Here is a 15,947-nt window from a genome sequence, read left to right as displayed (position 1 = left end):
CCCTACGTACATAGACACACCACCATCCTACTTCCACAAAATAAATCAGTAAAGGCAGACCACACTAATACTACCACAGTCCATGCTTTTCTTACTCATCTTAGAGGAACTCGTTTCCTCCACTTCGGCATATGGTGAGATGATTCTTACCTTAAGTTCTTCCCACAGCTTTAGTCTCAGGGCTAGACCTTGCTTCTTAACTTCTTTTTCTCGGTATTGTTTCTTCACCAATATTTTATCAAGCTTCTTCATCTTCTGAATGGCATTTTGAAGTTGAGAATCTAATTCTTTTAATTCAGGTTCGTCTATATTGTGTTGAAAGTAGGAATGAGCTTGAAGTTTAGTACCACCATAAAGTTTTGTTTCACTTTACAATTTGTTCTTTCAGTCAACAAATGTTAGTGGCTGGTGAGAATAACTAACACTGGTGTCACATATCTTAATTTACAAGGTACTGTCACACATATGTTTTCATATAGTTATCTAACAACCCTGTGAAATACAGTTATCTAAAATTATCTAACAACCCTGTTTTACAGCTGAAACAACTAGATCTTTTCGTTTTTTCCTTTAAATTTTTTTTTTTAATTTGAGTATAGTTGACACGCAATGCTATGTTTCAGGTGTACAGCATAGCAATTCAACAACTCTAACATGCTATGCTCACGACAAGTGTAGCTACCATCTGTCACCATACAGTGTTGTGACAGTGTCACTGGCTACACTCCGTATGCTGTGCCCTTTATCCCCGTGACTTATTCATTCCATAACTGGAAGCCTGTATCTCCCACTCCCCATCACCCATTTTGCCCATCTCCTAATCCCTTGTTTCTGACAACCATCACCTTGTTCTCTGTATTTATAGGTCTGATTCTGCTTTTTTGTTTGTTAGTTTATTCATTTTTGGTTTTTTAGTTTGCATAGACAAGTGAAATCATACGGTGTTTGTCTTTCTCAGTCTGACTTGTCTCAGTTAGCATAATACCCTCGAGGTCCATCCATGTTGTCACAAATGATAAGATCTTATCATTTTATGGCTGCCTTATGTTCCTTCGTGTGTGTGTGTGTCTGTGCACGTGTGTGTGTGTGTGAGAATGTATATCACATCTTTATTCATTTATCTATCAATGGACACTTGAGTTGCTTCCATATCTTGACTATTGCAAATAATACAGTAAATATAAGGGTGTGTAAATCATTTCAAATTAATGTTTTCATTTTCATTAAGTAAATACCCAGTAGTGGAATTCTGATCATATGGTATTTCTATTTTTAATTTTCCAAAAAATCCTCCATGCTGTTTTCTACAGTATCTATACCAAGTTATGTTCCCAGCAACAATACACAAGGGTTCCTTTTAATCCACATCCTTGCCAACACTTGAAAATATCTGGGTCCTATCAAATAGCTAATAAATTATGGTATTGAACTCATAAGTGGGTCTCATCTCATTTTCAATCCTAAAATATTTCTCCTTCATTCTGGTAGACCTTCCATATTCATTAATAAGGAATAAGAAATAGGACAAAGACCTCATCCTAAAACTGCTTCAGACTAAAAAATAAGGCGTGTAGCTATTTGTGAAATCGCTGCCGTAAAATGTAACGTGTCAAGATAGGAAATGATTCCAACATAAAGAAATAAATTCAGAAAACTACTCTATGTAACTAGACACCTTTTATCTATGACCCTCCCATTTGTTCTATTTTCTTGAAGTACCTAACAATGGATAATTGGTAGTAACTTATTTAAAGCCAAGGCCTCTTTAGAACTTTCTTCACTCAAGTTTTAACTTATGGTTAATAATAATGTTAATAATAGCTGCTAACATTTATAGAATTGTCTGATAGGCTCAGTGTTAAGGGCTTTATTTACAGGCATTATCTCATTTAATCTTCATCATAATCCTGTCAGATAGTATTGTTACTGTTCCCATTTCAACAAAAAAGTAAACTGAGGCTAATCTGCAACTGAGTTACATACACATCCAAGATGATATAACTAGTAAATGGCAGGACTCGTTTCCACCCAGATCTGTCTTATTTGAAAGCCAAAACTCTTCACCACCAGGCAATACGTCCTCTGTGAAGTCTGATGAAAGATGATGCTCAAATACTAAAGTCTCGGCCACTCCAGGTTAGGTCATTAGAAATGGCATATTATGCTAAGAAAGACCAAACTGCAACTTTATAAAACCCAAGAGTCCAGAGTGTTTCCCTATGATGTATATCACTTCCTCTTTAAGGAAAGCAGATCTTTTCAGAAGGGAATTAGTTTATCCAAAAAGAATACTGATCTTATTGATAAGGAGGCTCTNTAAAAAAAAAAGATAAGGAGGCTCTACAGATCTTATAGCTTACATATTTCAAATGCAACAGCCTTTAGTTATAATTCCCAACTGCCAATCCTCGCCTTCCATATACAGAGGAGGTCTATACAGCACACAACTGGAAGTAACTCATGCAGCTCCAAAACAGTATAAACAAGTCCAGTGTAAACTAGGCCAACAGCTAATCACAACTATAATGCCTCATTTCCTGATAACTATAATCCTGAGTCACCTGGCCCAACTTGGAGAGCAGATCTCATCCCAAATATACTCTTAAGTCACCATTTCTCAAAGTTTATGATCTCAGCTTCCCTTTACAACCTTAAAAATTATTGAGAACACAAAGGAGCTTTTCTTTTATATCTATTGGTAATTATCATATCAGAAGTCAAAACTGAAAAATATTGTATTTATTTATTCATTTAAAAATAATAAACATGTTATTAGTAATTACATGCTAACATAAATATAACATTTTTATGACAAATAACTATATATTCCCAAAAAATTAAGAATGGTGTTGTTTTAAATTTTTAATCTCCAGCTTAACAGAAAACAGTTGGATTCTTAAATCTGCTTGTCTAATCAATCGCAATCTCTTGTTTCAGTTAGACTATATGAAGAAACTCAGGCCTCATGCAGATATGTATTTGGAAAGGGGAGGAGAAATTTATTAACCTTCTCAGATTATTCTTTGGATATTCTTCTTTGATACTACATCAAAACTGAACAAGGAAGACTTTCTTAAAGAATGGTTGTAATGTCAAATATGTAACTATATCAGTGAGCTTTTTGTATTTGTTCCATTAAAATCCATGCATCTATCATTCATGCTGAATAGATCTTTAATCTTCATTGGTCATTTGGAAAATAGTGGTTCATTGAATTATGCAGACCTTCAAAATGTTAACACATTTCAAGATATATCATTTTTTAAAAATCACATTTATTGATATTACCATCAAATTTTATCAGAAAAGTCAAAGTCTTGGAAATCTGTCAGTCTCACAGTGGCATACCCAAGTTTTCCAAAATTCTTATTTTTACTTGAAAGTCCAAATTTTATCATTGACAAAAGATACTGTCAATTATTCCCTTGAAGTAACACACTCATTTCATCTTTTTAAAAAATGGCTTCCAAATACCCAAGTAATGATAATAGTTTGCCTATCAGTCATTCTTTCGTGTAAGAATGATGTTGCATTAAAAAGTGGCCAGTTCGGTTCTCGACTTAAAGTATCATATGAGTGCTGTTCCTTGATACAAACTTCACATTTTGGTGTAGAGCAGAGTTGCTGTACACATACCTCCCATTTTGCCCCACAGGCAATTAAACAGATCTGTATTTAAAGTCCAGATTTCATAAGAGTAATGTTTTTTACTGCTCCACCAAAGATGTTCTTGAGTCACACGGGGTATGTGTTTTTTCTGCCAGTGCCTGCTGCACACTAGGACAGCTAGTACAATGTGATACGCTGCCTTGATTCATGCTAACACACCAGCAATTTTACTCACCATCGCTTTTGTACCATCACTGCAAATGTCCTTTTAGGGGGTGGAAAGGCACATAGCGTTCTTTCAGTATCATGATGAGTTATATTACTGATATATCTATATTATGGTGAAAGTCATTTTTACTTTGCAAAGTTCCTGAAAGGGTCTCAGCAATCCCCCAGGGCTCTGCAAACCACATTTGGAGAACGTTCTTCTAATTCACCCTGTCCAGTATTAATTTGATAGCCGGGGGGAAAAAAGGAGTCTTTCAAAAGCCAAAAGTTATTAAGATCAAATAGGATTATCCCTTAAAAGGCATTTATAAATTACAGGATACATTTTATTGTATAGTTTAGTCATCAAAAATATCAACAAATCCTCATAAGATGCATAAATACTTCCTACTTGATTTACATGAAATGATCACAGTAACAATTTCATTAAATGAAAATTGTATCATTTCTCTATGTTTTTGTAAGGACTCATTATTTTTAAAAACTGGTGCTCACAAAGGTATGCCTCTTTTTTTAACTATTTGCTTAGCTGATAAAAAACATATGTAACTCTAATATTTTAACTATAATATCTGTAATTATCATTAGCCAATCACGTGGTCATTATCCTACCTGAAGATCCAGGGATTATCTGATGTTGAACCAAGTTCAGATCTTCATCCGACCCTTCTTCAGACAATTTTGGTGTCTCAGAGTCGTTTTCCCCTTTATCATCACTATTGTTTCTATTTTCCTCTGCATTACTGCTATCAGAGTGGCCCTTTCCACCAGAGTTCAACTTGATTGCAGTATCAACCTAAAAATTATTTCCAAAAAAATCATTTTTATAAATAATCTATATTTTTACCTTTTTTTTTTTTTTTTCTGAGAGAGAGAGACACCGTGAGCAGGGGAGGGTCAGAGAGAGAGGGAGACACAGAATCTGAACAGGCTTCAGGCTCTGAGCTGTCAGCACAGAGCCTGATGCGGGGCTCAAACCCACGAAACGTGTGATCATGACCTGAGCCGAAGTCGGACGCTCAACCATCTGAGCCACCCAGGCGCCCCAATAATGTATTTTTTAAAACCTTACATTTCTAGACTATTTTAACACTAATATATATACATGTGAGGACATACATACACACACTAGTATTAAACTATTCTAGAAATATAACTTTTTAATTAAATATAATCTAATTACACAAATTTAATAAAATTTACACCAAAGAGATGCCCCATTCTCTGGCAAGTTCCAGCGATAATGGAGAAGGGTCAGGAATCCGTCCCAGAACACCTCTCTGCCAGCTCTGGACATGAGGCACAATGGTCCCTTCTTCCAGAGCTTACACTCAGATGGACAGTCAAAGGTCTAGAGCTGTACTGTCCCATACAATGACCACCAGCCACATGTGGCTATTGAAGAGTTGAAAAGCAAATAGTCTGAATCAAGATGTGTTTCTAAGGAGATTCTTCCAGAACCAGGTGCTTTAGTAATTATTTTTATGCTATTCACATTTTTTCTATTTCATTTTGGTTTTTCTTTCCATTTTAGGAATGCTCATTTTGAAAACACCAGTTTGGCGCAGCTGTGTTTTCCTGAGAGAGAACAAGAGAAGACATCCACGATTGCATCAGGAAAAAACAGGGATTATTCATAGTCACCTGACAGATGTGAGTGGCAGTGAGAGTCACAGTGGAAGTGAACACAGCCCAAGAGAGAGGCAGAACCTCAGAGAGAGAGTCAGCCCTTCTGGAAGGAATGCATTTCCTCTCCCAATGGAGGAATCCTCTACTCCAGGACCTTCAGGGCTCAGCCTTTGGAGCGTGCTCAGTTCCCGTGCCCCCTTGTGAATCTTCAGGGCAAAAGGTAGATGGTGTGGAGAATTCAACTGACAGGAATACAAGACTGCACATGAGCATGTTTGTTTACCTGCACTAGGACCTAAGTCCCAGCGGAACTGAGCTGAGTCTGTGGCATAATGATCAGAGCCAACATTTACTGAGGAATTCCTACTGGCCAGGGCCTATGCTAAGTACTTTACACACGGCCTCATTCACTCCTCACAATGACACTATGGTATAGGCATTACTAGACCCAGCATAGAATGAAACTAGCGGAGGTCCAATTAATAAACAAGCAAAACAATGCCTCCTCTGTGTAATCTGGGAGGTGTCAAAAAGGGTTCCCTGTTCAAAAAAATACTTCTGTGAAAGGCCAGGTTAAAGCCTTAAAGTTCATAATACCCAGTAAATCCTTAAGGCTATATCGTTCTGTGAACATGTTGTGAGCCCTGATGCCTATTTATATCTTGGCATAAATGAATTTGGCTGACTTTTCCCTGAGAATGGTTCTTATAGGAAAATACAGAATATATAACACATAACTAGCTGTTAGCAATATACTTGGATAGCACACTTCTGGACACAAAAAGACTTTCACAGATATCATCCCACATGATTCTAACTCTTAGAATGAGCAGGAAGCAATGAAACAAAAAGATGAAATTGAAGAATAAAAGGCAATATTGACCCATTTTACGATTTTACCCAAAGTTCCCCCACTTCATTAGCACCAACCATCTTTAGTTTATTTGAAAATAAACTAAAAAGAGCTTCCAGAAATTAAAGATACATCGTTAAATTTAAAAATTCAACAGACTAAAGAGTAGATGTGACAGAGCATAAGAAAGAATTCAAAAATGTTTAAATATATGTTAAAAATTACCCAGGATGAAGTATGGCAAAAGAAATGAACAGAAAATATTAAAAAGATAAGAAACACAAAAGATAGAAGGGAAAGTTTCAACAGACATTTAATATGACTTTCAGGATGATTAAATAGAAAAAACAGTGGGCAATACTAGAAAGTTTTGAAAAAACAATGGTTGAACATTTTTCAAAATAAACAAAACACAAATCCTCAGACTGAAGAAGTACTAATCTCCAGAAGTATGAAATAAACAAATATCCATACACAGGTGAATAATAGTAGACATTATAGACAAAAGCAACCAGAGAAAATTATCTAAACAAGACAGGCCACACTGTAATGAATATTGGATTTCCAAAAGCCTTCTCACTGACAACAAGAGAGACCATAATCACCAAAATGTAAAAAATTAAACTATAACCCTTTCAGAAGAAAACATAGGAGAAAATCTTGGCAACCTTGGGTTAGACAAAGAGTTCTTGGATACAGCCAAAAAACGAAGCCTCAAAACAATGTTGACAAATTGCACTTAACAAAATTTAAAATGTTTGCTTTTCAAAACACATGGTTAAAACAATGAAAAGTCAAGCTACAGACTAGGAGAAAATATTTGCAAATCATATATCTGAGAAAAGATTCTATCTGGAATATGTAAAGAACTCTCAAAAGTCAACAGTAAGAAAACACAATTTTTACAGTTAGGCAAAAAAAAGAAAAAGAAAGAAGAAAATACCCTTTGCAAAAAAAGATACATGGGTTACAAATCAGCACCTGAAAACGCATTCATCATTATTAGTCACGAGGAAGATGTGAGTTAAAACCACAATGAGATACTACTATATACCTATTAGAATATAGCTCTTTTAAAAAACTAACAATATCAACTTCTGGTGAGGATGCAGAGCAGCTGGAATGCTCATATATTTCTCAAGGGAATGGAAAACAATTTTGCAATTTCTTATAGTTAAACACACCTAATACAACCCAGTAATCCAACTCACAGGTATTTACCCAAGAGAAATAAAAACCTACCCCCACACACACACACACAAATCAGTATACAAATATTAATAGCAGCTTTATTCATAATCACCATAACCTGCAAACAACCCAAATGTTGTTCAACATATGAATGTATAAACAAACTGTGGTACACGCACACAATGGAACACTAATCATCAATAAAAAAGGAGGGAACAATTGATGCATACAACAATAGAGGAGTCTCAAATGCACTGCGCCAATAAACAAAAGCCAGACTCAAAAGCTGGATACTTTTTAATTCCATTCATATGATTTTCTGGAATAGGAAAAACAATAGGTATGGAGAAGAGATCAGGAGTTTCCAGAATTAAGAGTAAGGGAGATTGAGTAGGGACAAAGGAGTAGCATGAAGGAAGTTTTGCGGGGTGATGGCACTGTCCTATATCCTGACTGTGATGGCATCACTCTACACATTTGCCAAACTCAGAACCATACACTGAAAAAGAATAAATTTGACAATGTATAAAAATTTTTAATTAGAAACAAAAGTCAATGGGTTGCAATGTTAATAGTTAAGATTTCATATCATAAAATTAGAAATTCTCTCCAAATTCATTTATAAATTCAAAGTATGTTCAGTCAAAAGTCCAAGAGTAATTTTCATGAGGCCTGAAAAACCAATCCAAAATACAAAAAGAAAAAAAAGCTAAAAAAATAGCTAAGACGGTTCTAGAAAAGAATAAAATGGAGAGACCCATCCTACCAGATAACAAGAAACATTTCACAACTAACAAGAGTTAACCCATGGTAATGATGCAGGATTATATGAAACAAAACAAAGAGCTCAACTAGAAATGGTATTTTAACAAGTCACTTGCAGTTCTAAATGCATGTTAGAACCATCCAGTGAGATACATCTGCACAAGATTTAGACTGCAGACGTGAGGTAGAAGCCATCTTCCCAAGCTCCTGATAGGAAGTTGGCAAGAAACCTCAAAGGCTGTCATCTCTGTATGTCTAGTAACCAGTTTTGTGGTTCTGAGGGACTGGTAGCAGTGTCAGAGGTAGTCAGAGAGCAGAAAGCTCTCTGGATTTTGGCCATTGACATGTGACCTAGGAACCAACAATCCAAGGGAAGTCCCCTCCTATGATTCCCTTTCCTGCTGGCCTTCCACTGATGCCGGCCTTCCACTGATTTGAGTAACCGAATTTCTGTTATTGAATCCCTGTCTGCTGGATATACCTAGAGTGCTTTCTACTTCCTGCACTAAATCATAACAAACACCTTAAGAGTTTCATAACGTAGAGACTGGTCCATAAATCAAAGGAATAAATGAGTGTGGATTCATGAGCTTGCAAAGATTGTTTTTTTTCACCATAAGGTTTCAAATTTTTGCTTACCGCAAGCTTAAAACAACTAGTCCCATAGTGCAGATGAAAAAACTGATTCTTTAAAAAAAAAAAAACACCAAGTTTAGATATTTTAAGAAAACAAAAAGAGGGGCGCCTGGGTGGCTTAGTCGGTTAAGCGTCCGACTTTCGCTTAGGTCATGATCTCGCGGTTCGTAGGTTCGAGCCCTGCGTTGGGCTCTGTGCTGACTGCCAGCTCGGAGCCCGGAGCCTATTTCAGAGTCTGTATCTCCCTCTCTCTCTGACCCTCCCCTGCTCACGCTGTCTCTCTCTCTCTCTCTCCTAGAAATAAATAAAAATATTGAAAAAAAAAAAAAAGAAGAAGAAAAGAAAAGAAAAAGAGACCACTAAAGAAAAGAAAAGGAAAATGGCCGGGTAAGGTACCTACTAAATATATATTATGTGGTCTTTAACCCAAATTACATTTCTAAAATCACTGACACCTTTTGGTCAGTATCCAAAATCTATAAAGAACTTATCAAACTCAATACCCAAAAACCAAATAATCTAGTTAAGGAATGGGCAGAAGACATGAATAGACACTTTTCCAAAGAAGACACCAGATGGCTAACAGACACATGAAAAGATGCTCAACATCACTCATCATCAGGGAAATACAAATCAAAACTACATTAAGATACTACCTCACACCAGTCAGAATGGCTAAACATAAAACAACAGGTGTTGGCAAGGATGTGAAGAAAAGGGAACCCTCTTGCACTGTTGGTGGGAATGCAAACTAGTTCAGCCACTCTGAAGAATGGTAGGGAGATTCCTCAAAAAGTTAAAAATAGAACTACCCTATGACCCAGCAATTGTACTACTAAATATTTACCTAAAGGATACAAAAATACAGATTCAAAGGGGTACATGCACCCCGATGTTTATAGCAGCATTATCAACAATAGGCAAACTATGGAGAGAGCCCAAATGTCTACTGACTGATGAATGGATAAAGGAGATGTGGTAAACATACCTACAATGGAATATTACCCAGCTATCAACAGAAAGGAAATCTTGCCATTTCGAACGACATGGATGGAGCTAGAGTGTATTTTGCTAAGTGAAATAAGTCAAAGACAAATACCATATGATTTCATTCATGTGTGGAATTTAAAAAACAAAACAGATAAACATATGAAAGGGGGGTGAAGAGAGAAGGAAACAAATCATAAGAGACTCTTAAAGATAGAGAACAAACTGAGGATTGATGGAGGGAGGGAGATGGCGGATGGGCTAGATGGGGGATGGGTATTTAGGAAGGCACTTATGATGAACACTGGATGTTCTATGTAAGTGATGAATCATTGAATTGTACTCCTGAAACCAATATTGCACAGTATGTTAACTAGAAATTTTTTTTAATGTTTATTTATTTTTGAAAGAGAAAGAAAAACAGAGACAGAGTATGAGTGGGGGAGGGGCAGAGAGAGAAGGAGACACAGAATCCAAAGCAGGCTCCAGGCTCTGAGCTGCCAGACTGAGACACCCAGGCACCCCTAACTAACTAGAATTTAAATAAAAATTTGGAAAGAAAAAAGAAAGGATAGGACCCTAATCCAATAAGACTGGTGTCCTTAAAAGGAGGAGAAAAAACACCAGGAGTGTGGTGTCTCCGCATGGAGACAGCGGCCCGGTGAGGACAAGAGAGAAGGTGGCCACCTGGAGGTCAAGGAGTGAGGCCTCAGGAGAAACCTACCCTCCTGGCACCTGGATCTTGGACTTCTAGTTCTAGAACCATGAAAAAATACATTTTTGTTGTATAAAAAAATTAAAATTAAAAAACAAAATGTCTGAAACGTTTTCATATTAAGATTCAATGGTGGCACAGTTGATATTGGAATACAAAGATCTCTTAAAAAAAAATGCTTACAAATGAGCATTAATAAAGCACAGCTGTGAACCTATAAGCCACACTCCAAAGAAAAATAAAAGAAGGATGGGGAGGAGGAGGTAAGGAAAGACACAGAATTTGCATATTAAATGGTCTAAAGGAAAATCAAAGAAGAAATCTGTGAGTGCTCCCAGAACACACCCTCTAAAGAGGATCCTGTAGGGGCACCTGGGTGGCTCTTTCAGTTGAGCATCCGAAATTGGCTCAGGTCATGATCTCCCGGTTCGTGGGTTTGAGCCCTATGTCAGGCTCTGTGCTGACAGCTAGCTCAGAGCCTGGAGCCTGCTTCGGATTCTGTCTCTCTCTCTCTCTCTCTCTGACCTTCCCCTGCTCACTCTGTCTCTCTCTCTCTCAGAAATAAATAAAGCATTAAAAATTTTTTTTTTAATAAAAATAAAGAGAATCCTTTAGGAGCACCTGGGTGGCTCAGTTGGTTAAGCGTCCGACTTCAGCTCAGGTCATGATCTCACAGTTCGTGGATATGAGCCCCACGTCAGGCTCTGTGCTGACAGCTCAGAGCCTGGAGCCTGCTTAGGATTCCCTGTCTCCCTCTCTCTCTGTCCTTCCCCCACTCATGCTTTGTCTGTCTACCTCTCAAAAATAAATAAACATTAAAAATAATAATAATAATTTAAAGAAGATCCCTCAGGTGGGATGTTAACTACAGCCTTGGTTTATCAATTGCTAGAGTTCAGGAGAAGGACTTAAAATCATTTCTAAACAGCAAACTACCTTGAAGGATGCTGGTTCCGGTGAGAGCACCTCCAAAGAAGCATTTGAACCTCTGCTCCCAGGACACGTTCTTGAACTCGAGGCTGGTTTTGAAATTCCATCTAAGTTTCCCTTTATAATATCCATCAATATACTGAAACAAACAAACAAAAATTAAAGCAAGTTACATTTTGTATGTTTCAATGTTTCATTAGCGCTAAAGCACAATTAACTCAGAACCTTCGTTAATAAGGATTACATTGCTACCAAAGTCACATTGCCCTAATTTCATCAAAAGACATCTGTGGCCACAGATTTTATGTTACTATAGGTGAGAAACATTCTGCCCAGGATGTTGGAAAAAAGAATACAGACTCACGGCTATCTCATTGGCTTCCTGTGCCTCTAAAAGAAACATTTACTTTGTCCTTGGCCTGAGAAGCACTCGGGGTACACTGGCCTCTCAACCTAGATTCACGTTTCATCGTAATGATTTAAAAGGCCTCAACTGTCTTCTGGTTGTGCCTACCTGATTCAACCCAGCACTTCCTGTTCGGTCTCAGCTTTCAGCCTGGGCTTGCCCCTCACCTCTGATTTCTCCTCTTCCCTTTGGTGCCACATTTTCAAGGAGCACCTATCTCCAGGTCACTGCTCTTTTTCTATCAATCCTCCACTTTTAAAACCCATGATTCTACTTTCGCCCTTGGAAACAAGAGAACAAAACCTACTTTCTCCGATAGAGGACAGACACTTATTATCTGGCCACACACATTGCCAATTTCTATTTTTCATGTGACACCATCCGCTGGCCTGTCACCACTGTAGCCCCCTATTCCCAGCGCTGTTTTTCTAAAGCAGGAAGTATTAGGCAGGATGGTTTAAACTCGGAGGAGACCAATGACATAGTAGGCATGCTTGATCCTTCCAAACTGTGTCTTTGATCAGGACCATTTCAGATTTGCTCAGTAATGGTGGGGTATCATGCATGTTGAGAAAATGGAAGAAACAGAGAGAATTTCAGATTTCGCCTTGTCCTACTTAGCTTCACATGTAAACAGATCTTCCAACAATCCTTCCTTAAATTTCCTAATTTCACTGAACTTCTAACTATGAATTCAACCCATTTCTCTCATAACAGAAGGAGGGAAGGCAATTGGGCCTCTGGCCCAAGCAAGTGTAATAAAGTCCTTTTTTTTACTCTACAAAACGATTCATCTTTCTTTTTCTGACCGGCAGAGGGAGAGTCTCGGGAAGTTGTGGACACAGGAGAAAGCACAACCATAAACAACGCGATATTCCTCCAGGGCACACAGAGGGGTAATATGACTTGGCCTCCAACCATTCAGTGCGCCCAAGCCGATGCTTAAGGGACCAGCAGGTCAACTCTTTCCATCTTAGCAAATGAAAAAGGCATTGATCTCCACGTCATTCAAACTCCGCAAAAGGATTTGGGCTCACTGGGAAGGCGCTGACATTATTATTGTGGGATGACGGATCACCCTGGCCCATCACCTCAGAATCGAAAAGCGTAAGTCACCAAAAGGCCAAATGTCTTGTAAATGCCATAAGCAGCCGGTCAAGGGAGAAGTATTGTCACCCACAGAGGGAGCAATGAGACGGAAGCATTTGCAGGGCCAGTATAATACCTGTCAGGAGGGGGTAAAGAGCACTGGGAACTGTCAATGACGGGGATCCGCCAAAAGGCTCCAGAAATCTTTCCATTCACTTCACTAACAGATCTGTTCTATGACATTTGCTTCGGAAAATAATAAATAACATACAGTTCTCAGGATGGGTGGGTATATAACTGACAATCTTATGACTTTGCCCATGTAGAAAAAAGTAATGGAGGAGGGGCACTGAGTTAGGATCATATAGATGTATGTGAGTGTTAAAGAAGAAAGCACAGTAGCTACATAGAAATTCCACAAGGAAAATAAAGCATTGTCAAAGAAAGTAATCAGATGATAATTAAATATTTATTACAGAAGCACTAAATGTTGATTTAACTAAATACAGTGCCTTGCCTATATTGAGTGTATGTGGGGAGGAATATGTAAAAGGAGAGGGAGTATAAAGTCTGTCATAATAGGAAATCAAAGCGAACATCCAAAAATTGATAAAGCCAAGCAATCGTTAAATAAACATAATATTTATAAGTTCATAATGGTTGGTTTTGGAGAGTGAGACTAGGAATTGCTTCTCTTTTCTTACTTTGTAAATGTTATAGTAGAGTTTGTCATTTTTTACTACACCACATTAGTAAAGGTAAAAATTGATTTTTAAAATAAAAAATAAATGTAAAATAAGAAATCCCCAAGGGAGTAGAAGAAAACATAAAGATAATTTATGTAATAATTAGTTAATGATTTATTAAATAAACATAAGAGTATAAATAAAAAGGAAGAGACTAATAGATTTGATTACATAACATTTAATGCTCTTGAATGGAAAACAAACAAAAGATAACTCTAAAGTAAATTAAAAGGCACCAAGAAACTGGGGAAAATATATGCAACACAGATGATACACAAAAGGTTAATGAATTTACATACTTAAAGAACTCTTATCAATCAGTAAGAAAAAGAAATATTCCGATAGAAAACTAGTTAAGGACATAAACAAGGAATTAAGAAAGAAAGAAAGAAAGAAAGAAAGAAAGAAAGAAAGAAAGAAAGAAAGAAAGAAAGAGAGAGGGAGGGAGGGAGGAAGGAAAAGAGAGAAAGGAAGGAAAAGGGGAAGAGAGGAAGGGGGAAAGGAAGGAAGAAGGGAGGAAGGAAAGAAAGAAAATATCTTGCTAAAAAAAAAAGTCTAATTCTCTAATTAAAGGAATATACAAAAATGGGCCTGAAAGATGATCACAAGTCAAGGAATTAACAGAGGTGGGTTCTTCTGGATTGGCGGATTCATGGATATTCTTGGTCTTTTATTTTACCCTTTGCTTACCTGTATTTTCAGTTTTTCTAATAAGTAGATCTTGAATTCATAATTATTTATTGTAGAAAAACTTCTAGAATATACTAAAGTATATTCAAAAATAAATAAAAATCAACCAATATTTACCACTCTGAGTTAAATATCATTAGCCTATTACTTTTCCATTTTGCTTTGTATGTTTCCACCAAAACTGAACTCATATATTTTCTCACTTAACATAACATCATGAGCATTTTCTTACTGCATTAAAAATATTTCAAAAATAAAGTATGATTCACTTCATGATATTCCTTTAAATGGATGATATATGGCCAGATTCTAAACTGTAACAGATCACTACTACCACATACCAACTTTTTATAACATTCATTTCAAACAAGATTAATTTAAACCTTTTCATACATGCTTGTGAGAAATGCAACCACAAAGGAATATTTAAAACCAAAATGGGGACACATGGCTGCCATAAATTGCTACTTTTGGATGAAAGGAAGAATTGAAAGAAAATGAATCAAAATGAATCTTCCTCTATTTAGTAATAATAAATAGCCAGGCTTTTTTTTTTTAATGGAATTATATTTATTTGCATGAGTTTAATGTCTAAAAATTATTTTATGGTAGATCTCTTTTTACTTTATGCATTTATTATGTAAGAAATACTTGTCCATGAAAAGAAAAAAGTCAAATAATATAGAAGGATATAAAACTTATTTTTAACTTTTTTTTAATATTTTTATTTATTTCTAGGAGAGAGAGAGATATTTCTAGGAGAGACAGAGAGAGACAGCGTGAGCAGGGGACGGTCAGAGAGAGAGGGAGACACAGACTCCGAAATAGGCTCCAGGCTCCGAGCTGGCAGTCAGCACAGAGCCCGACGCGGGGCTCGAACCCACGAACCGCGAGATCATGACCCAAGCGAAAGTCGGACGCTCAACCGACTAAGCCACCCAGGCGCCCCTATTTTTAACTTTTTTAAAAATTTCATTTGAAAGAGAGATAGAGAGCAAGTGGGGTAGGGGCAGAAAGAGAGGTAGCTGGAATCCTAAGCAGGCTCTGCGCTGTTAGCTCAGAGCCAGATGCAGGGCTGAGCTCACAAACCATGGGATCATGACCTGAGTCCAAGCCGAGTCTCGGGCACTTAACTGACTGGGCAACCCAGGCGCCCCAGAATACAAAACATTTTAAAGTTAAAGTTTCCTGAGCACCTGAGTGGCTCAGTCAGTTAAGCCACCCACTCTTGATTTGGGTTCAGGTCAGGATCTCAACAGTCTGTGGGATCGAGCCCCTCATCCGACTCCACACTTAGAGCGGGAATCTCCTTGGGATTCTCTCTCTCCCTCTCTCCCTGCCCCTCCCCTGCTTGTCATGCCCAGGGTCTCTCTCTTTCTCTCTCAAATAAACATTTAAAAAAAAAAATGAAGTCAAATTTTCCCTCACCCCAGGAACCACTATTAATAGATGGGGGGGGGGGGAGGCTAACTT

General features: G+C 37.4%; 1 protein-coding gene across 4 annotated transcripts in view; it reads right to left on the bottom strand.

Annotated features, from left to right (window-relative positions):
- FSIP1 (fibrous sheath interacting protein 1) overlaps positions 1-15,947 on the bottom strand; it is a 193,676-nt gene that overhangs the window by 176,317 nt on the left and 1,412 nt on the right. For all 4 annotated transcript variants that reach the window (XM_077764350.1, XM_077764353.1, XM_077764351.1 and 1 more), the window contains exons 2-4: positions 11,550-11,682; positions 4,450-4,633; positions 151-305 (exon numbers count right to left, since the gene is read on the bottom strand). In XM_077764350.1, the coding sequence (XP_077620476.1) occupies positions 151-305; positions 4,450-4,633; positions 11,550-11,675 (465 nt within the window). In that variant the 5' untranslated portion in view covers positions 11,676-11,682. The remainder of the gene's footprint in view (positions 1-150; positions 306-4,449; positions 4,634-11,549; positions 11,683-15,947) is intronic.

Source organism: Crocuta crocuta, unplaced genomic scaffold (genome assembly GCF_008692635.1).
Source record: "Crocuta crocuta isolate KB4526 unplaced genomic scaffold, BGI_CrCroc_1.0 scaffold102, whole genome shotgun sequence".
Lineage (NCBI taxonomy): Eukaryota > Metazoa > Chordata > Mammalia > Carnivora > Hyaenidae > Crocuta > Crocuta crocuta.
This window is presented reverse-complemented; position numbering and strand designations above follow the sequence as displayed.